Source organism: Folsomia candida, unplaced genomic scaffold (assembly GCF_002217175.1).
Source record: "Folsomia candida strain VU population unplaced genomic scaffold, ASM221717v1 Fcan01_Sc013, whole genome shotgun sequence".
Classification (NCBI taxonomy): Eukaryota; Metazoa; Arthropoda; class Collembola; order Entomobryomorpha; family Isotomidae; genus Folsomia; species Folsomia candida.
Window position 1 is genome coordinate 3170559 of NW_019091205.1, and position 23345 is coordinate 3193903.

General features: G+C 35.8%; 2 protein-coding genes and 1 long non-coding RNA gene across 3 annotated transcripts; 1 reads left to right on the forward strand and 2 right to left on the reverse strand.

Moving 5' to 3' along the window:
• Positions 1 to 5060: 5060 nt before the first annotated feature.
• On the forward strand, positions 5061 to 7252 carry LOC110855707. The gene is made up of 6 exons (XM_022104117.2): positions 5061 to 5305; positions 5650 to 5767; positions 5879 to 5987; positions 6190 to 6287; positions 6573 to 6694; positions 7057 to 7252. Exons 1-6 carry the CDS (start codon positions 5199 to 5201, stop codon positions 7142 to 7144), a joined length of 642 nt encoding a protein of 213 aa, XP_021959809.1. The 5' UTR covers positions 5061 to 5198; the 3' UTR covers positions 7145 to 7252.
• A 10774-nt stretch (positions 7253 to 18026) lies between these two features.
• On the reverse strand, positions 18027 to 19586 carry LOC118437467. Its single transcript, XM_035856489.1, has 4 exons — positions 19456 to 19586; positions 19247 to 19391; positions 19039 to 19169; positions 18027 to 18927 (listed from the first exon to the last, which is right to left on the reverse strand). Exons 1-4 carry the CDS (start codon positions 19456 to 19458, stop codon positions 18610 to 18612), a joined length of 597 nt encoding a protein of 198 aa, XP_035712382.1. The 5' UTR covers positions 19459 to 19586; the 3' UTR covers positions 18027 to 18609.
• A 19-nt stretch (positions 19587 to 19605) lies between these two features.
• Positions 19606 to 20401, reverse strand: LOC118437468. Its single transcript, XR_004836121.1, has 3 exons — positions 20297 to 20401; positions 20135 to 20228; positions 19606 to 19768 (listed from the first exon to the last, which is right to left on the reverse strand). It is a non-coding gene; the product is annotated as an uncharacterized LOC118437468 (long non-coding RNA).
• Between the last annotated feature and the right edge of the window lie 2944 nt (positions 20402 to 23345).

Here is a 23345-nt window from a genome sequence, read left to right on the forward strand (position 1 = left end):
TTGGTGCGAATTGAGACAAAATTGTGTAGCAGAATCCTCTTGTCGGGATGGGATTTATGGTAAATTTGCCATGACGTAGCCTTGTGGGATCCACCTTAAGTCAAATCTCTCCTCTATCATGGCGTAATTTACGATTATCTTGGGCTCTTTCTGACATGAGATTTTTCATACGTGTTTACCCTTTCCCCGGGAAGCGGGGAGTTTAAATTGGTGATAAAGATACTCAGATAACAATTGTTTATCACGAGTCCGAAAAATAGCCATGGAATACTTAAGAACCTGAAGGGAAGGAAGGTGTCCAGTTTGACGGGTAGTTTACTCACCTCGTCGATTAGACAAGCAAAAAAGTGTAAGAAAATTGTAATCGGGTAAAGTTTTTTGTTCCAAACGTAAAACCCCAGAGATACGAGGGAAGAAGATAAGAGCAACATGATAACCGTGAGAATCCATACGTTTAGATCGAAAGGTGCTAAATACAAAGAAAAGGAGACCCCATTGGATACCAGGTAGCACGAAAGGAATGAGAATCCTGGAAATGCCGTTATGACAATTTTTCTATGAACTCCCCTACTGATAAAATTTTCCAGACGAAACGACGGGTGGTAACATGATTCTATGAGAACGGAATAACATTCAAAATTGAGACTCTGGGAATGTCTTGTCGCATTTAGTTTGATTAGTGCAGTTGTAATTAAAATTTCGGATAATCCAAATTTTGCTTTCACATGTGTGTCATCAATCCAGTTATTTTCCCCCAGTAACGGGTAGTTTGATGGGCTGAAGGGTACAACGTCTATCGAGGAGATAGTGCAGTCAAAATTCGTCAAAACTGGGACAATCCCTACATTTTTTTCGTAACACAATTTCACTTTATGGTCAGGCAGAAATAATAAGACTGCAAATTTGACGGGTCGTTGAATCTGAAAGCTGGGGGATACCGAGTAAATTAGTAACTCTGACACGAACACTTCAGTGTTGGTAGGAATTAAGAGAAAGTACAAATTGTCGGGGTAGATGTCAAGCTTTGTTTCCTGATTTAACTTTAAATATTGCCTGCTCTGCATTTTAATCCAAAGTCCTACTGCTTTTGAGTGAAACGTTGTATAGTTTGGCGAGTTTATTGTCACGAAAAGAATAACGATTTCGCAACGCCAACCTTTGTTTTCGAGGATGTCAAGTCTGACGAAAGTTTCGGCATGTTTTTCGTCGTTACGAGTAAACCCGTCCGATAGGGCACGTTTCGTCAGTGTGAGGGGGATGTCACGGGTAGTTGGAAGGTCCGAGCTAGAAATATTGTTGAAGACGAGGCGATATCGACAAACGGTTTGAGGTGTTAGTACAAATTAGACATGCACCGAGTACTCGGCGCTGCCGAGTACTCGGCAGGTTTTGGCCATCTTGTCGCTACTCGGACTCGGCCGAGTAATTTTGCGTGCTCGGCCGAGTATTTCTTAAATTTTTATATACATCCAGTACCACGTTCCCCGGAACTTACACGGCACAGTTATTTACTTACTTTAAAAACTGACCCATTTTTTAATTCTAATTCTCTCGACCCACGTTTATAAATATAAAGTGCACCTGCTAGTAGCGTCTTGAGCGCTTATTATCTGAAACAGGGTTAGCTTACGAAGATAATCGATCAAAACTTTCACCGACAATTGCTGAAACATTAATTTTTTTAAACTACAGCTTGTCACTTTTCGAATTCTTATATTAACCACGTCTGTATACAAATATGTTGTGTACATACTTTGATGTTGGATTATTTGTTTAACAAATTGGTTAATTTAAATGAAATTTTGAAAACTTTATAAAATAAACAGTTTCCCGTTTTGAGAATAATAAAGGTCGCCTTTAATTGTTAAGCAGCCGCTGGTTATATTGTTTTAATTGATGATCTTTTTGACAATTTACTCGGTGGCCGAGCCTTGCTCGATAATCGATTGCCGAGCTTTGCTCGGTGCTCGGCAAATGAGCAGAAACGAGTACTCGGCAAAAATATAGCCGAGTACTCGGTGCTCGGCCGAGTCGACTTTTTGGGTACTCGGTGCATGTCTAGTACAAATATCAAATTTATGCTAGATAATTGTACCGTGGATTGTACAAAACTTGAATTTACTATGTAACAAAGTAAAATAAAAGTTTCAATGGCGTAAATTGATTGAATCATTGTGGAATTTGGAAAGTTTTTGGAAAGTATAGGTACCGAAATATCGTTTCACAAATATGTGCAGTCGTCGAGTGGCAAATGTTGGTACTATTTTAGACTTGGCATTTGAGATAATTGAGGATATGTACAGGTAATTATTTGGATGCTAATGGCTTAAAGGTAATTGGATATTTATCTGTATGTATTTATTTATGAATGTATTAATATTTTTTTTTGGACATGCAAATTAGTTTACATATCATGCTGATAATCATGAAATTAAGGTGGTGGCTAAGCTAACATTATTGGAAGATGTTTCATAAATGCAAAACTCCAAGAAGAATATAAGTTTGTCAAAATTAATAATTTCTAAAAATTTAAAAAGAACCCCAAAAGCATATTATTGTTCAATATTGTTAAGATTGTTAATTTAAAATATTCCATGTTTTGCCACATGTAATATGACACAGTGGAAAGTGACACACTATCCGAATGACCAAATAAATTTATGCATTTCTATATACTTTTTCGTCTGTTGGCAGATTCAATTTTTACAGAACCTGCGGTAGCATTATCCACATAGCATAAATTTGACACCTGTTCTAACACCTCAAACATCTTGTCTCGTCTTCGCCAATATTTTCATCTCCAACTAGGGCATGCAATACCGGTATTCCAGTACCGGTATTAACCGGTATTACCGAATACCGAATACCGGTCTTGAGCTAACCAATACCGGTATTCACTTCATAAATTTTACATATTGAGACTAACTTTCAGTTAACCAAATTCCACTTATTAAATCCAAAATTAAAATAACAAGTTGATGGTCACAATTTGGCGGATTATAATCAATGCATTTTTCGTACCAATCATATATTTGAATTAATTTTTAATTATTTTAATTACTGCATATGTATGCAGTATGCATTTATTTTTAAAGTTTCAAACAATTGTGTAAAAAAATGCTGAAGAAATTAATTCCCCAAATAGAACATCGAATCGTTTTGTCATGCAGATTGTCCTCTAGAAAAATTTCCGACAAGCTCAAGTTTTCTAGCAAAAATGTTTTAGATGTAAAACACTGTAGGTTTTGAGTTTCTGAGAGAAAATACGAAATTTTCAACGGCTGAATAACTGTTGCTGATATGGTAGCAACGCCAAAAATATGCTACCGTACTTTGACAAATAGACAACTAAAAACTGTCAACTAAAAACTATTTCACGGCTCAAATTTTTAAAATCGCTGAAAATACCTTAGGCAGTTATGAGCGCACACACGAAATGACGATGATGTTAAAACAGTTCAATAGTTTTAGTTTAAGCGCACACGTTTAAAAGTGGATGAATTTGAAAAGGCTGCGATACGGAGTAAATAATCAGAAGTTTGGGGAATACAATGAGTAAAATTTGAGTCGGGGGTAATTTTTTGCCCGTGAGCTCTGATAAATTATTACGAAGTTAGGCATATAACCAAAGTTTTTAAGAATATTTATGTTCACTTCTGTAATAATACTTATTCATATGATTACACACAAGCATTTAATTGTCTTAAACGTATGCAATTGCTTTGTAGAGGATTTTCATTGATATTAGCATGTTTAACAAATTTAACATATGGTGTCGGTAATACCGGTATTACCGAAGGTCTCAATACCGGAAATACCGAATACCGGTTTTGAAAAATGGTACCGGTATTGCATGCCCTATCTCCAACCCGTCAACTACCCTTGGCGTCTCCCGCACACTGACAAAACGTAGAATATGACATGATAGAGGAGAGATTGGACTTATGCAAGATGGATTTCGCAAGGATTTTTAATATATAACGTTTAAAATATTCATAGAACGCGTTCTTGTCATTAACAGCGTCAAAATCATACAAAATCATGCATGAAATCATGCACAAAACCATGAACACAAACAGAAATATTTCTATTTGAGATGCATAATTTTTGTGTTTTATTCACGCCGCTAGGGACTCGACAAGTATAATGGGTACAAATTATTTTAAAAAATCCCATCTTGCTTATCATATCTTTGTTGACATACGTGCAACGTTAAAATGAGAAACAATTTCTGCATAGTTAAATATGTGAATTGGCCACATTAACCTTGTACGGTCCCACGTGTACATGCAGATCATGTTTTATCAATGTTATAATTCCTCCTTGCAACCAGTCTGCTCCATACCAATCAACGTACATATTTAGATCACTTGTGACTCAATAAAGACACGCCTAAGTAAATGTTGTTTATATGTAGTTGAATATGCAACTTTCGATTTTAAACTCAATCACATTTATTACATTGTTTAAAGATAAATGTTACTTGTTTGATTCGGCTTATCAAGAAGGGCCCGTAGCTCAGATGGTAGAGCGCTCGCTTAGCATGTGAGAGGTACAGAGATCGATACTCTGCCGGTCCAAAATCACTTTTTTGGCCCCACCTGCTGACTGACACCATTTTTTAATGAATTTATACATGTATACATACAATGAATCATGCATTGCTAAATACATATTCTAAGCATAAATTTTGCTTGTTCTTGAGCATTGCTTAATCAAATGTTTCTTTCCTAAACTTTTAAAAATTGCGATAAAACCTGCATGTTAAAGTTGTTAATTTGTTTTATACACACATAATTATATAATTATATAGGACATAAATATATTTTACATAATAACCTTGATTAAATTTTATCATCTACTACTCTTATTGTTTATTGTGTTTATCAGGTAACGCATGACTTGAATTGTAAAGGGTAATTGAGCACGACTCGATAAAACTGACAAAATTCAAGTACTAAGCCTTATCATATTGCATGGAGGACATCATATTAAATATGTAATGCAATTACACTTACAGATACAGCTACATCACACAAATATTTACATAATACAGATTTAGGTTAAACAGTTTGCCCGGGCGTAATTAGATCGTTGTTAGACCATGGTTAAAGAGTCAGTAAAATTGTTGCAGTAAGTGTGACAGCATTGATGAAATTATTTATTACGCTAAAGAAGTAGATTAAGAAATAGGGGAGATGCGACCTAAAAATTTCCTTGCGGCATTACTGTTGCTCCATTTTTCGACATGTTCCGAAGCCAAACTTTTAGATTGCTCTGGTGCTTCTTGCGCAATCGCCGCCCAGTAAGTTTAATGCTACCTTTTAATTTATTTTATTTTAAACTTGTTCGAGTTTTAATAATTATCCGTTTACAAGAATGGTTTAAGAACTATGTATGTATGACACAAATAGAGATAACTATAAAATGGGTTGGGATAAAGTTTCTCGCCACCCTCTCTGGCAAAATACAAAGCTAATTTCTCAAAATTATTAGAATCAACGACCCATTTTGTTTAAATATTAATATCTTCATGTATTCAAGGAATTGTAAATTTGTATAATTGTGGCTTTACAAAAGTACCAAAAGTACAAAATGCAACTAAATTATTAAAATAATCGATATAAATAAAACAATTTTAAACTACAGAGACCCAACAACCACACCCGCAACAACTGCTCCAACGACCACTCCCCTAAGCACAACCACTGAGCATTGGCCCGAACCTGGGATGATTTTTCAGCTCATAAGTTACATATCTGCACGGGTAAGACCAGGTGCTGGCATTAATGTAAAATCAGTGTGTACTGCAAATATTTAGCCTTGGTTGAACTAATCTGCTACTTTTTAACTGATGGTTTAATGTGTACTTTGATAGGCGATGGAAGTCTACCAATCAGACTTGAATAACTACAATAAAATCCATGCTCATCTCGATTTACATGATTGCATGTATCCAGCACAAGTTTGGAAATTGGAACTGAATGGTAATTACTATATTAATTTAGATATCCATCATTAGAAATTTATACACATTTGTTGCAATGACAAACGTTTTCTGCTCGGGAAACTTTGTTAATTCGAATTCGTACTTGAAAGACTCAAGTATTTAGTTCCATCTGAAGTATTTAATACTTGCTTTATTTGTACTTTTACATACAAATTACAAATAATTTAAACATTCGCTAGGTTCTGATTACATTTTCCAATCCGCCTTGGGAGGTTCTAATCAATGGAACCATATCATGAATAGGTGCCGACCTTCACCGACTTACCCTTGCATAGTTGTAAGTTTAAGATTCATAAATATTACACGCATCAGAAAGAATTAGACTAAATCAACACGCTGGAGTTTTCACGTTGAACAATGGCAATGACGCTTTTACCTGAATATTGTCAGGATACGTAGTATTAAATTTAACGGTTGATAAGATTTAAAAAAAGAGTTCAACTCATGCGGGTGGGGCGCTATTTAGCTACCTGTTTCATAGTTCAAATCCGCATTTCCAATTTCTTCCACGTGTCAACATACGTACAGTAACAGCATAACCCTAAAAAATATAACTCCTTAGACTACCCAGGAGTCCATTACTGATGGTACCCCTCACTGGAGAGTTACCAACGTTCCCAGGACCCCATACTATACAATTACCAACGTCGTAAACGAAACATACAATACGATTCGGTACACTGGGTAAGACAGTTATTCTTGAATATAATGAGCGTACTCACGTCAACGTTCGCATATCTCGTAAATTTACTATAGCAACATAACTTGCCAAATTTTGCGAGATTTCGCAAATATTTTGCTGGAAAGCCATGAATATTTTTCCCAAATTTACCCAGCAAATGAGCATGCTATTATTTCATAAAATTATTTCGTAAATTCATCCTCACCATCACCATCAAGAGAAATTACAGAATTATTTTGCGAATCCCTTCACGACAGAAGTATTTTGATTTTCCCAAGTTTGCTGAATGAGTTGAGATGCGAAATAAAACGCTGTCGTGAGTACCCCCAATAGAAAGGAAAAATACATTTATTTACTTGTATAGTGTGAGCGACGCTTACGGGATCAAATTGGACCTGGCCCCCTTGGATCAGCAGGATACGGCACAGTGGTGGGAATTCAGGCGGTGCTAAATTAACATATTTGCCTGAATAAATAATACTTAACATTTATTAATATGTATACATAATATCTACATTTGTAATACAAAATTTCCTTTTCCGCTCGTTTTACCATTTTTATGACAATGATGCTTCAAACGAACTACAATTTATGTGTATGTAGGTATGTACCTATCCAAATATATGGATACATACATACATGTCGTACAACGATAGTGAGTAATTAAGAGCAGCACTGTTTTTATTTCAGGAATTTGTTTGATAAGTTTGTTTGGACACCTTTAGAAGGCTATCAATGTGATTATATTTATACATTCATGATAGCAAAAACCAATTTACATACATAGTCTTGCCATAAAAAGTGATAGTAGAGCGTCGTTTTTGAACCGGTCAACATAAAATTAAAAGGTCAGTTGCGGTTTGTGCATACATTCAGTGCCTATCATTGGTGCTGACCGTTTTTACTTGATGTCACTAGGTCAAAAGTAGGAGGAGCTTACCTACACGCGCGTGGCAATGTTTTTTCACTTTTTACGCGAGACGAAAAATTCACAATGTTAGATGTAGTGTAGTAATTCAACGGCAACTACCATCTGGTTGCCCAACCTATTAAATTAACCCTACCGACAGTGACTATTTATGACATAAAAGTTCCGGTGGTCCAAGGTCAAGGAGGACTGCAGTGATGTCCGAAACTTTGAACGCCAGAATAGCACAAAATCTCTGTCTGACGCCGAAGACTTGGGCCATACAAATGACCTTTCAACTTTAGAAATCAGATGAGCTCTGAAAAATGATCCTAAGATGAAGGCTTTCTAGAGAAGAAAGCGTCACGCGCTATAGATTTCCCAGACCCAAGCTAAGGTCAATAAATCGACGTCCCTCTCCCAGCGGTACGGTAAAAAAACAAACAAAATAACCCGTGTATCGATGGGAATTTCTTTAAGACGGAACTATATTTCCACAAAAAAAGAAGCAGAATATATGTTAAATATTCTTAGGGTTAGTTGATTACGAAATGGAGGTCGAATGTTATCCTATCGGGCTGCATTCATGATTTTGGCGGGAATCGGCGGAATTGGGAAAAAATCGCCCAATTTCCTCGATTATGGAGAGGAAATAGTTTAAAAATATATTTGATTAACGTCATAGTGAAGAAGGAACACCCCTTCAACCAGTCCATATTGGGTGAAAAGCCGCCGCCCTTTGCGAAGGGCTCCACAGTAACATTTACAGCGAAATTCGTGAAAAACTGGATTAAAATCCATATTTTTGAATTCATTTGCACTTTAGGTTTGACCTTGGCATTTTCGAACCGCATTCAACTTCACCACCAGATATTCACTAAAATTGAGGAAAAGGTCCGTTCTGAGTCCCATAGAAGTGTCAGGGTCACAAAAAAATTTCTGACCCGGGAATGATACACTTTGTCAATTAATTGCGGCCGTATTTTTGGTAGAGCTTTCTCCTCTCGTGACCAATTTTTCATGGTCACAGGAGGAATATAATTTCAAGTTTAATACATGTTTTCTACTTGAAATTTAACTGGCTTTTCAATGGAATAAAAATAAATTTGAAATTCCTTAAAACTAACCTCACATACTCGTCTTCTCTACTATCACTTTTTAAGTTGAGACTATGTACATAATTACCATCCTTACTTAAGTCCAAGAAATAAGCACTTACATACGTCCAACAAAATACTACTTCCAATACTCAATTATCCCATATTCCCAGGCTTACATAAATAGTCTCAACATTTTCCGCTCCACCAGATTCATGCATATCTACATCATTCTTCAAACGATATTTCTGTTCACCTTTAAAAAATTACGTACCATCACAATGATAAAATCAATTTACTTCTTTGCAACTGTTCTTTTGTTGTGTTACACGTTAAATTCAACTTTTATACAACAAACGGTTGCATTTTCTAGCATAAATCTGACATCCGTTATAACAACTCAAACTATTTGTCAGCATCACGTCGTTTTCAACAATATTTCCACCTCGGACCTTCCAACTACCCGTGACATTCCCATCGCACTGACGAAACGTTCCCTGTCGGACGATTTTTTTCGGAACGTCGGTTCTGAACAAGTTAGCACCACGTCATACTTGACATTCTCCGAAATAAAGGTTGGCGTTGCGAAATTATCGTTCTCTTTGTCACTATAACTTCGCCAGATTATACAACATCTGACTCAAAAGGATTGGGAACTTGGATTAGAATTCAGAGTAAACATTACTTCAAGATAAATCTGGAAACCAGTTTGGATATTTATCCCGACAATTTATACTTTCTCTTAATTCCTACCAAAACAAAAATATTCTTATCAGATTCATTACTTTACTCGTCACCCGTACTTCAGTTACGCGTCAAATTTGCAGTTTTATTCTTCCTCACTGACCAAAAAGTGAAATTGTGCTACCAAAAAATTGCTGGAAGTGTTGCAGTTCTGAAAAATTTTGCTTGTACGATCTCGTCCTTAGACGTAGTAACGTTGGAGCCATCAAACTACCCGCCACTGGATGAATCCAATTGGATAGATACAGGACGTGCAGGAAATAAATTGGAATTATCAGAAATTTTAATTACAACAGCATTAATCAAACTTAACGCGACAAGGCATTCTTACCTTAGCATAACAAGATGTCATTCCGTTCATACGGAACTATGCAACTACCCGTCTTTCCGTCTAGAAAGTTTTATCACTGGGCTCTGGGTAATTCGCACCCAAATAGTTGTAACAGGGTTCCCTGGGTTTTCATTCTTCTCGTGTTACCTGGTATCCAGTGGGGTCTCGTTTTCCCTGTATTTAGCACCTTATGACGCCAGCGTGTGGATCGTCACAGTTATCATGCTCCTCTTATCGTCCTTCCTCGTAACAGTAGGATTTTATCAGCAGAACAAAAAACTCTATCCGATTACGCTTTTCTTATACTTCTTGGGTTGTCTGATCGACGAGGTTAGCGAAATACCGAAAAAATTGAACACCTTCATTCCCTTCAGACTCTTAAGTGTTCCCTGGCTCATTGTCGGCCTGTTAAAGAGTAATTGCTACTTGAGTATTTTTATCACCAATTTAAACTCACCCCTTCCCGGAGAAAGGTTCGATACTTATGACAAAATTTCGTGTGAGCAGAAACTAAGCACAACTTTGAATAACGAAACAATACAGGAGAGATTCGACTCTAGGTGGTATTCACATGCGCACGACGTTGTAGATTTGACTATAAATCCACTCCCGGAATATCTTGGAGAGTTCTGTTACACAATTTTGTCTCAATTCAAAATTAATTTGGCCTCATTAGCCAATAAACTGCACATTATGAATTACAAATTCACAGTTCAATTCTTACTTGGCGATTTGCAATGGAAAAAATTTCCACAGCATTTGCAACGTTTACTTTATTCAATGATGAATCCAAAGATTCGCTGGTATCCGAAGAAATTAAGATTTTTTAACGACGTTACTGCCCATGAAATAAATCGGATGGTTGAGGAGGAAATTTTGCAATGTGACAGATCCGCTTATGCCGGACCCTCTAGAGAGGTTGACACGTACTATGAATTTTTGAGGAGAAATTATCCCTCGCAAAAATGGTATCGTGGCGAGAAAACCATTTTAGAACGTCCAATAGGATTTGGTTTCTTTGTTGCTAGGGAATCTAGAATGGTGCGGTATTTTAAACTCTTTTCGGACTCCGGGATTTACGCCTGGGCTTTTAGTCAAGTTGCCCTTAATGAGACTATTAGGCGAGAAAGAGAAGCAAAATTGGGGGAGGGTAAGAAATTTCGGTATGCCACGTCTTTCCGGGTTGTCCGACTAAGCGACAGTATTCAAACCGTTTTCATTCTACTGTTCACCTGTTTAGCGGTCTGTCTTGGTTTAGCAATCTTTGAGTATCTGAAGTTCAATAGGGCAAACATTGCCAACTGGATTAAATCAAGTTGGGTAACATTTATGACAACTATGAAGAAAATGAAATTCATGACCCGAAAAAAACTATCCTGTAAAGTTCGACTGCAGAAAATATGTGGGAGAATGCGATAGCTGCCAAGCTGTCACATGGACCACGTTACCCCGCGAAAACCCAGTAGGTTGCAGATAGGTTGAATGAGATTGATACATATGTCGGGATCTCGACTCACCCCTACGAACTGTATTAAACCCTTAACCATGCACAATATCCAAGAATGCTTGTTGAATATGTATCTCAACCCCTAACGAATTTACATGCTATGTATAATAAATATTTTCATTTGTCAATCATGCACACTACACGGATCACTATCCATTGGAGTTAATTTATTGATCCGTTCCAGAGATACATATCGGCCAAGAATACAAGAGCCCTCGAATAAATTAGCGAGTACAAAATCTTCATCAACTTAAAAAAAATTATGTATGTATATTTTACACGCATCAAAATAGTGTATTACATACAAGCAACTCAACATGTAAACTAAAAAGCAATTAAGATGAAAATAAAACTTCCTCAAAATTTAGCTCGAACTATTTTATCTCCTGATTAATCGTGTTTGGGCCACCTTCTTATCAGCTTATGAGATGCAAACTAATTTGAATATCCAATTATTTATGTATCTAATTACCTCCAAGTAATTACCATCCAAATAATAATCTCTACCCTATCATTGTCCAAGTAATTACCTCCATCCTCAATTCTCGCAAGTGCCAAGGCTTACATGAATATATATTTTTAGGATTTACCGCTCGACCAGTATACTTATATACATGTTTTCATAAAACGATATTTCTGTACACCTTTTAAAAATTACGTACTGTCTGAATGAAGAAATCAATTTACTTCTTACCAACTCTACTTTTATTATGCTACATAGCAAATTCAAGTTATATACAACAAATCGTTGCATTTAGTAGTATAAATTTGACATCTGTTCTAACACCTCAAACCTCGTGTTGGCATCACCTCGTCTTCAACAATATTTCCACTTCAAACTTGCCCACTACCCGTAACATTCCCCTTAAACTGGCAAAACGTGCCCTATCGGAGGATACTGTTCAGGACGAAGACAAACAAGCTGAAACCACTGCACGACTTGACATTCTCCAACATAAAGGTTGGCGTTGTGAAATTGTTATTCTATTTGTCTCCATAAAATCGCCAAAGTATACAAAATCTCATTCGCAAGGATTAGGCCAATGGATTAGAGCTCTAACCGAACTTTATTTCACGCTAAATACGAAAATCACTTTGGACGTTTACCCCGACAATTTGTACTTTCTCTTAATTCCCACAAATTCAAAAGTTTTCTTATCAGATTTACCAGTTTACCCGTCACTCTCGATTCAACTACCCGTTAAATTTGCAGTTTTATTATTCGATACGGTCCAAAATGTGGAATTGTGCTGCCAAAAAAGTGTAAGTGTCCCAGTTCTGAAAAATTTTGTTTGCACTATCACACCGGTCGACGCAGTAATATTCAGCCCAGCAAACTACCCGCCACTAATGGAAAGTAATTGGATTGATATGAGACATGAACCAAACAAATTAGAAATCTCAGATATGTTAATTACAACAGCATTAACAAAACTTAATGCGACAATATATCCTTACATTCACATTCTAGAGTGCCATGCCGTTCTCTCCGATCCATGTCACTACCCTTCGTTCCATACTCAATACATTCTAAGCTCAGACGTTCATAAAAAAATTGTCGTAACAGGGTTTCCAGGGTTTTCATTCTTCTCGTGCTACCTGGTATCCACTGGGGTCTCGTTTGCCCTGTATTTAGCACCCTATGAACCGTTCGTGTGGCTCGTCATGATTATCAGTCTCGTCTTATCTTCCTCTCTTTTATCACTGGGATTTTATCAGCAGAACAAAAAACTCCACCCAATTACACTTTTCTTATACTTTTTCGGTTGTCCGATCGACGAAGTGAGCACACACTTAGAAATAATTTTACTTTTTTGAAAAGCAAGTGCACTTTTTACTCCATATGAAGTCAAGTTTTCTAAATCCAGAGTAACGCTTACTTGATACGGAGTAAACCTTACTTCATATGGAGTAAAAAGTGCACTTGCTTTTCAAAAAAGTAAAATTATTTCTAAGAGTGCAAACTACCCGACAAATTAGCAACTTTTCTTCTTTTCAAACTCCTAACTGTTCAATGGCTTTTTGTCGGACTCTTGATAAGTAATTGTTACCTGAGTATCTTTATCACCAACTTAAACTCCCCTCTTCCCGGGGAACGGGTCGATACCTATAAACAAATATCTTGTCAGCCCAAGCCCAGCCTAATTGTGAATGTCAGCATGATAGCGGAAAGATTTAACTCAAGGTGGGATCCACAAGGCGACGGCATCCAAAATTTTGGAATAAATCCCATCCCGTCGAATTTGGGAGTATTCTGCTACACAATTTTATCTCAATTCGCAATCAGTTTAGGACTAGCAACCAATAAAGAACACATTCTACACTACAAATTCACAACTCTATTCTTTCACGAGTTAAACTATGACTGGGAAAAATTTCCAGAGCATTTACAACGTTTGGTTTATTCCATGATGAATCCAAAGATTCTCTGGTATCCCAAGAAATTAAGATTTTTGAATGATGTGAGTGCCCATGGAGTAAATCGGCTTATCGAGGAGGAAAATTTGCAGTGTGACATATCCGCTTATGGCGGACCATCCAGAGAGGTTGATACTTATTATGCATTTCTGAGGAGAAATTATCCCTCCAAAAAATGGTATCGTGGCGAGAAAACCATTTTGGAACGGCCGGTCGGATTTGGTTTCACCGTTGGACGAGAATCTCAGATGGTGTCGTATTTCAAATTTTTTCTGGAGTCGGGGATTTACAACCAGGTTTATAGTCATGTTGCGCGGAATGAGACAATTCAGCGAGAAAGAGAGGCAAAATTTGGAGAGGGTGAGAAATTTCGCTATTCCACATCCTTCCGGGTAGTGCGACTTGGGGACAGTATCCAAACCGTTTTCATTCTGCTCTTAACTTGTCTAGTGCTCTGTCTTTGTTTAGTAATTTTAGAGTATTTGAAGTTCAGTAAGGCAAATATTGCGAAGTGGTTAAATCAAGTTGGGTAACATTTATGAAAACTATGAAGACAATGAAATTCATGAGCCGAAAGAAACCACCATGTAAACTGCGACTGCAGAAAACATATGGGGGAACTGCTCACAGAATACGAAACGCTCAACCATACACCATACATACATATCCTTGCTTCAAAGAGTGAATGTTGACCATGTGTCTCAACCCCCTATGAATTGCTATAATAAAGTATCTGTATTGTCATTTTTCATTATTGCATATTACACGGCTACACTCACAATAATTTTGAGACAAAATCGTTACCATGCGGAATCACTACATATTTAGTAATCATCTTAAAAGATGATAATAAAACGTTCCTCAAATTAAGCTCGCACTATTTTATCACCTGAGTAATCGTGTCTGGGCCACTTTCTAATCAGCTTATGAGATGCAAACTAATTTGAATATCCAAATTATTTATGTAATTACCTCTAAGTAATTACCATCCAAATAATAATCGTGTCCTAAACTGTGTACAACCTAGTATAAATATATTTAGGATTATCGATGATTCTAAGTTATGCGACATATGTAGGTGCATATAAATTACAGTGTAATTTATGTATATTGCGTATTGTATATTGTTTATTCCACATGGCGCATAATATAATCCACATATTCCAATTATGATATGTATGGATTTTTGATTGATTGTATTGATTTTTTAATTAAATTGAGGGAAGCGATTTCTGCAACAACGTCTCTTTTTCCGGTTGAGAAACCCGCACCGTGCTATGTTTGTCTCGTATTCGTTGGGTTCGTGGCATTTTGGCCAAGGGTTACCACAAGTTGTCCAGCGGCACAAGGGAATTTCATCTATTGCTTTGTTGCTTGGATCACCAATTTCCGGATCGTTCACCAAGGAATTATTTTCCACGCTTGCTGTTGCCATGGACATTGTTAATAATCCAGCAACTAGGATGCAAGATATTGGCAGGAAGACCTTGTTATCCATTTTACTCCGATACAGATACTGAAACTAAATGTGAAAATAAATTTAAACATACACTTAACATTGGAACAATTCACGTCGTAGTCATTGATTACTTGTTTAATGATAGATTTTATAAAATAATTTTACAGAATCTCAGACAATAAAATCATGTGCGCAAGCTTATATAAGCTTAGAAGCAGATTTTTTTTGGAAAATTTTGTAAAATTATGCATTCTACGCGTCTATGTTGGTACCAAGGTTGGTTAATTGCCTTGTTAAAAAAATACTTTTTGAAGTGTTATTTTTTGTGCACTCTCATAATTTTAGCAATAGATTGTATTGTCTCCGGTGTAGGTATGTTTATATTTACTATGAATTTCTACTAACGTTTTGGTGATAAAGCACCACTAAAGGGTTTCAGACAACTGAGGTTGTACAATGATGTACATATGTAAATATCGAAACTACATAAATCCTGCCAGTTTGCGATTGTCTACACTCAGGTAATAAAAATACGACCGAAACTGATAATAATTTGTTACAGTTGGTTGGTAAAATGTTTCTATAAGTGTTACCCGCTGTTGAGAGTGTACACTCAAAACAAAATCGTCAAAAAATCGCTACCAGGCGGTGTCTATATATGACCTCACCGGTATGGTAAGAATTTGCTACAGGATAGTAACGAAAGACTTGATTTGGCTTGGTAGCAATCTGACATAAAATTGTGGCAAATCCACTCCGCTTTGTTAACGCAGTAATGTACATAATTTGTCAATTTCTTCACCGTGTCGTAGCAGTTTTTATCCGCATTTGCTATATCAACACTACCGGAAATTAGCAAACTTCTACTGATCTGGAAGCATTATCGTTACCATATTATATGAAATTGTAACAAATTGGTAAGAATTACAGAAAACCACGGTAGCAAATTTTAGTAACAAATAATATATTTTATTATAGAACACTTTAATATATTTTCATTGTGCCATACATACATATTTGATATAATTGTACAAAAAATAGTTTATAATACCAAAAAACGAGCTATATTAATATTTAAATATGATGCCTTACAGATACAAATATTCCATCCGAATTACAATTGTGCATCAATTCCATGCATTCATGGATTTCTAATTTCGTTACATCACATAACTCATAAACATCGTGTTTCAACTTTACTCTATAACTAAAATAATTTCTATCAAAATATTGTACTTCTAATTTATTAAGCAGCAAATAACATGTTTTTTCATCTGTAATTAGAAATTCAACGATAACTCCAAATTTTGGAAACACAGGGTCGTGACCAAAACATACAATATAATTGTGTTTGTAATTGTAATTATTGAACCAAATTTGATTTGTCGTGCAAACGTCTGTTTCTTCATCACATTTTTCAAACCCATTAACTTTTCTCAAGAGTTCAATTGCATCAAATGGGTTGGAAAATTGGCATAGTTTAATACTCAAAATATTCTCAACTTTTAATTCGTTTAGTACAATATTTTTTGACATAACTGCAGCATATTGCTGATGGCGCATGGAAAGTGTGTAACAAATATTCCTAAAAATTTTTGTGTGATTCGCGATTTGTGTGATTCAAGAGTAGTGACACATAAAATGGTGCTTCGGAATCAACCGATTTTCAGGAAATAATTCTTTAAATTTTGAATGATGTGTAATAATAAGAGAATCTAATTTAAAAAGAATTGCTTCAGAAAAGTTTCTACAAAATGCAATATTTAAAATTTCTAATAACAAGAGAATTAATTCCCAAAATTTCTTAGCATCATGTGTTACAATTAAGTCGCCAATTATGATTGGAAGATGTCTTATGAGGCACCAAGCTTGTGCAGCTTTTTGGCAAATTCTGTTGCTAATATTGTCTAATCTAATAGGACTTGGGCGATTCTTCGAATCTAAGTAACCATAATCGTACGAAATAATTCTTTGGTTAATTTTTTCTAAATCAAAACATTTTAAAAATATAAGTTTTTGAACTACGAGTTTTACTTCGTACGGAACAACACCTTCAAGCAAATCATGCATTATGTCCACTGATGGCGAATCTAAAAAATTAAAAAACTGTAAATCATTTAAGGCGCATGGTCTCTGAACGCCAAAACTTTTGCATTGAAGGTGCTCGGCATAATTTACCTTGTTTCTTAATACCATATCGCAATGCTTATAATTAATTTGGGCTTCATCCTTACTCGTGCAGCATAATCTACAATAGTAATTAGAATTGAACGACTCATGAAACCCATAAATTGAATTTCCTCCCAAATTGTCAAAAATAACAGTGGAAATAGTTCCAAAAAATCTATCTGTACCATTTATTTCGATTCCTTGGCTTTCAAGAAGTTTTAAATCAGGAATGATTAAATTTAAAATACCATTTATCCCATATTTTTTTGCATCTTCAGAGTAGAATAAAGCAAGTAAGTGAATCTGACTGAGCTGGGAATTAATAAAGTCGGGCAGATTCCGAAGTACAAAATAAATTGCCCCTATTTTATGTATTCCTCGCTTCGATCCAAGAGGATTAACGGTCTCGAAGTCGTCATAAAATAATTGCAGTTGAATAGAATTGGGGAATTTGGAAAACAGCTCGTTTGTTAAATAAGATTTGGAATTTTGAAAACATGAATAACTTGTTGAATCATTGTTTTTATAATAAAAATATTTAGAAAACTCAGGAATTGACACAATTTTTTCCAAAGTTTTTAACAAAGGGATGTACATAAAGGTGTCTTCAGCTATAACTTGCAGTCGTTTTGTATTGTGACTTCTAAGCTCAACTCTATTTCCTAAAGTCAACTCTTTCGGCATAACAAAATGGTCGTTTTCTTTAAAAAGCTTTTGCCTTTGATAAGCTGATTTGACCTTATCAAATGCTTGAAGTAAGCTAAATATTTGTATTTGAAATGACTCGAAATTATTTGATGGAATTGCACTGTCGCCAATTTTAAGAATCAAATTAAAAATATCATTCATTGAATATTTCAACTCTTTAACTATAAAATCTAATGTGGAGTTGCTGACACCAGTTGCAAGTAAAGTGAAACAAAAATTGGTTAATGATACTGTCATCACCTTAATTCCTAAATCTACGGATATTTCATTTGAAGCATTACTTGCAAAATCAAAATCATCAAAATTGTTTGGACTAATTATTTCTTTATTATCTCCGTTGTTTGGTTGTATATTTGGAGTAATTGTATCGACAGATTTAACGTCATGAGATTTTGTATGCCTTAAAAAATAACTCCAGGAATTAATTTTAGTCAAACAATTACTAAACGGACATATTACCTCTTTAAAGCATACATGACTAAAATTATGTATGTACTTAACGTGCTTAATTAAACTAGCACTATCTAACATCAATTTACTGCATAAGGTGCAATTGAACATTTTGAAATATGTACTCTTAATTAAGCTGGTTAAAAACCTGTTTCACATTACGAGGCAGATTTTCGGCATCCGTCTCCAATCCATAAATGTAAACTTGAATAAATTTCCATAGCCCCCTTAAACTGATGTCGTACTCCGTCCCAAATACATAATGGCTTTTGAAGAGAATGTCAATAGCTTCGGTGGAATTTTTGGATGCAATTGGAAGCAGCTGACCGTCACATGCGATGAAAAAGCTTGACAAATTTTTCTTATCAACTCCTAAACAAACTAGATTTGGCTGCTTCAATTCGGCTTTCCAAGTATCCAAGATAGATTGCAATGGAGTCCCGGCCTATAACCAAAATTATATTTTTAATCAAAGATAACTATTCTGACCTATTTAATATGTATGTGCATTAAATGCACAAAAAATATAGAAGCTTATTTCGGTGTTCTAAAATACCTTGAAGAAATTAATTAATTTTGTTTTTGCACCATCCAAAGTACAATGATTTGCCTTCCCTTGTCCTTGTGCTGTTGGCGGAATCAAATGGAGTAATGTAAACAGCGCACCAATTGAAAAATCCCATTCCCCTATAAAATTTTTAATGTATTGATTGTGGTAAATTAAAATAATGTATTTATTTCTATTATTTAAATAAATATTTTACCACAGCCCTGTGCAAGAAATCTTATAAGCGCAGGAGACTTTTTGATACTGCCGGCCCTTTGTAATATTTTGTCTACCCAGGTCGGCCAAGATTTTAAGAAGTTATCGCTTTGCTCAGGGTGGAGTTGAGAAAACTCAAAATTGATCTATAAATCAGGTCAAATATTTTTAGTTATTTTAGTTATTTTTCAAGTAATTAAATCAAATTACCATAGACTTCCATTCCTGGAATTTTCTGTAAATTTTTAGAATGGATGAGTCACTTCTGAGCCGTAAATAATTACGGTGAGCGAGTGTCTCCAACGCCAGTCTCTTCAACTCTTCTTCATCTTTAATGGGTGTAGAATTAAGTTATTTCTTCGTTATCTACAAAGGATTCTTCTACATCCGAATTTGATACAGCGTTTTGATTTTTGCAAACGCGTTTTGATTTTGGCTGCTTCGTTTCATTTAGATGGCGATGTATTGTTCTTAGCCGAGCTTGGATAAGTCCGGAACGGTTACCCTCATCATAAAGTATATCCTGTAACAAAAAAATTGTTAATAATTAACCTAGGACTCGACGACTCATCACCCAAATACTAAAATTCAGCACAATTTTCATCACTCTTCAGCTGTGAGAATCGATTTTAAAATTCTGGACAAATTTGTGCTCATGATGTTCACTAAATTGCTACGATGTTTGTTAATTAGGGCTAATTAGTTCCAATTTCCTACAAAACTGTCCAATTCTAGAGTGTATATTTTTTTCCAACCATCATTGTAAAAATTTGTGGCCCAGAATTTTTAAATAAATTACCAGACCAGCAGAACTGACTAATAATGTGACAATTCTTGACATTAGGTATTATAAACGTGGAATGTTTAAATTATATATTCTGACACTTACAATTCCGTTTTCTGACGCTGCATACTTCCAGCAAGGTAAGATTGAAATTACAGTATGAGCAAGTAATTTCTGGTCAGCTGTTGACGGTGAATTCCTATTAAGCAAGAAATAATATTCAGTCCGGGATGTAAAATTCATTCTATAAGATAATTCTGTCCTTACCCTTTTAGCTCAATTAATTTATTAACAAATGATTTTATTAAAATATTCCCCGTGGATGTGTCGACAAAGGTTTTTTCATTGCAGTCAGTGACCAAACGTTGTAATTCCTCGTCACTTTGTACAAATTCCTCAAATATCTACAAAAATATAATGACGCAATATTAATTTGTTTTCAATATTTGATAATATTTTTGTAAAATTTGTGTTTTGGGGATTGTGAGTTACCTGCTTAAATCCACTTTCAATTGTATTTTTTCAATTGTTGACAAAAGAAGAGGAGGTGAATTAACTTGAGAAGTTTGACCTTGTGAACGTACAAATACAAAAAGGGAAATTCGTTTAGTTAATAAAAAAATAGAAATTATTGATAATATGAATTATAGCTTACAATTAATCATCGGAGAGTTAATGCTTCCGTTTTCCTCAAAAGTAAGCTCAGTTTGTATTTCTCCAATAAGAGTAAACACAATGTTGGGCGTGTCCTGTTGTCGAATTAAAATAGGGAACACTTCCTCTTCAATTTCAGCACCTTGATCGTCGAACAAATTGATTTCGACATCTGCAGCAACATCAAACTTCCTTTTAACTAAAAATTAGAAATTTAATTTTAAAACTTATATTCAAACACAATAAACTTTGTACTTTGTTATAATCGTTGGCCTTACCTGAATCCAAGAACCCTAAATAATCCCCACTGAAAACAATTAATTTTTTCCCCCTCAGGGAGTTGGAAACACGAATTAATTTTTCCATTCTGCAGCTTTATAAAGAGCAGAGTAACCGCCAACGAAACTAAAATCCACGCTTTGACTGTTACTACTTTGTGTGAGACAGACAGAACATGGTGAGAATGTAACACAATAGTTTTGTGAAAAATCGTTACGAGGGCCGGTAATGAATCGAAATGCTACAATACGGGGTCGATTTGCTACAGAATTTTATTAAACTTCTCATAGTTTATTTACAAACATACTTATTTTTACGGTAGCAACCAAAGATGAAAATTGTGTCAATGTTGGTGACAATTTTAACACAATTTCAGTAAGAACAGCCTTTACTATTGGTTGGTAGCAATTAAATTCAGGCTATTGCTACCAACTTGCTTAGAGTGTACTCGCCACCCTTTAACCTTCTGGTTCCAATACCCGTTAAATTTTCGCTTTTACTATTTCTCACTGGCAAGCAAGCGCAATTGTGTTACGAAAAAATTGTAGGTAGTGTCCCAGTCCTAAACAATTTCGACTGTACTATCGCATCGCATCAATAGAAGAAATAACATACAGCCCGTCAAACTACCCGCCACTAATTGAAAATAATTGGATTGACATGAGACATGCACCAGACAAATTAGAATTATCGGATATTTTAATTACTACAGCATTAGTCAAACTTAATGCGACGGGGCATTCCTATCAGCGTGATCTAGACTGTAATTTCGTTGTACTAGAATCATGTCACTACCCGTCATTCAATCCTGAAAATTTTATTAGGTGGAGATTTCGAAATACGATTGTCATAACTGGTTTTCCCGGGTTTTCATTCCTTTCGTGCTACCTGGTGTCCAGCGGGGTCTCGTTTTCCTTGTATTTAGCCCCTTACGACGCCACCGTGTGGATCGTCACAATTATCATGCTACTCTTATCTTCTTCCCTCGTAGCTCTTGCATCTTATCAGCAGGACAAAAAATTCTACCTGATTGCACTTTTCTTATACTTTTTCGGTTGCCTGATAGACGAAGTGAGCCAACTACCGAAGAAACTGAACACTTCTCTGCCTTTAAGGATCTTAAGTGTTCCATGGCTTTTTGTCGGTCTGTTAATAAGTAATTGTTACCTCAGTATTTTTATCACTAACCTAAACTCCCCCCTTCCCGGTATTCGAATAGATACGCATGACAAAATCCCGTGTGAGCAGAAACTATTAGCAGAAGTTGTTAATTTCGGTATGATAAGGGAAAGATTTGACCTCAGGTGGATCGCACAAGGGGACGGGATCGCAAATCCACTGTTGGGAGGAATCTGCTACACAATTCTGTCGCAATTTACCCATAGTTTTATAAATATATACCACATTTTAAGCTACAAGTTTACACATTTCTTCTTTACTCTGAATCGAAAAAATTTCCACAACACTTACAACGTTTAGTTTATTTAATTATGAACCCTAGGATTAGTTGGTATCCGAAGAATTTAAGATTTTGGAACAATAGAGCCCAAGTAAATCGGCTTATCATGGAGGAACTTTTGCAATGTGATAAATCCGCTTATGGCGGACCATCCAGTGAGATTAACACGTACTACGAATTTCTGAGAAGAAATTATCCCTCAAAAAAATGGTATCGCTGGGAGAAAACTATTTTTGAACGGGCGATCGGATTTGCATTCTACGTTGGTCGAGATGGTTTGGTATTTTCGAATGTTTTTGGACTCGGGGATTTACACCCGGGCTTCTAACCAGATTGCCCTAAATGATACTATTAACCGAGAAAGGGAGGCCAAGGTGGGCGATGATGAGAAATTTCGGTCTTTCCGTGTTGTCCGGCTTAGCGACAATATTCAAACCGTTTTCATTGTGCTCTTCACCTGTCTAGCGTCTTGTCTGGGTTTAGCAATCTTTGAGTATTTGAAATTCAATCGGATAAATCTTGTGAATTGGGTGAAATCAAGTTGGGCAAAATTTATGAAAACCATGAAGACAATGAAATTCATGAGCCGAACGAAAATATCATATAAGGTGCGGCTACAGAAAATCAGAATATGTGGAGGAACTGCGCATGGAGTGCGTGTTATTTGGATCGTCTATCCCCGCCCAAACATAGTCGGTTGCAGATAAGCCTGCCTGAGCTTGATTATGTCGGGATCTCGAGTAACCCCTGCGAACTGTGTTATACCCTCAACAATGTCCCATACATATTCTTGCTTCAAGGAGTGATTGTTAATCATGTGTCTCAAATCTGTATGGATTGTTCTGATAAGGATTGTCATTCGCCATTCATACACGTGCGCATTCTGGTTAATTTAGATAGTTATCCGTTCCAATCATAGAGGTT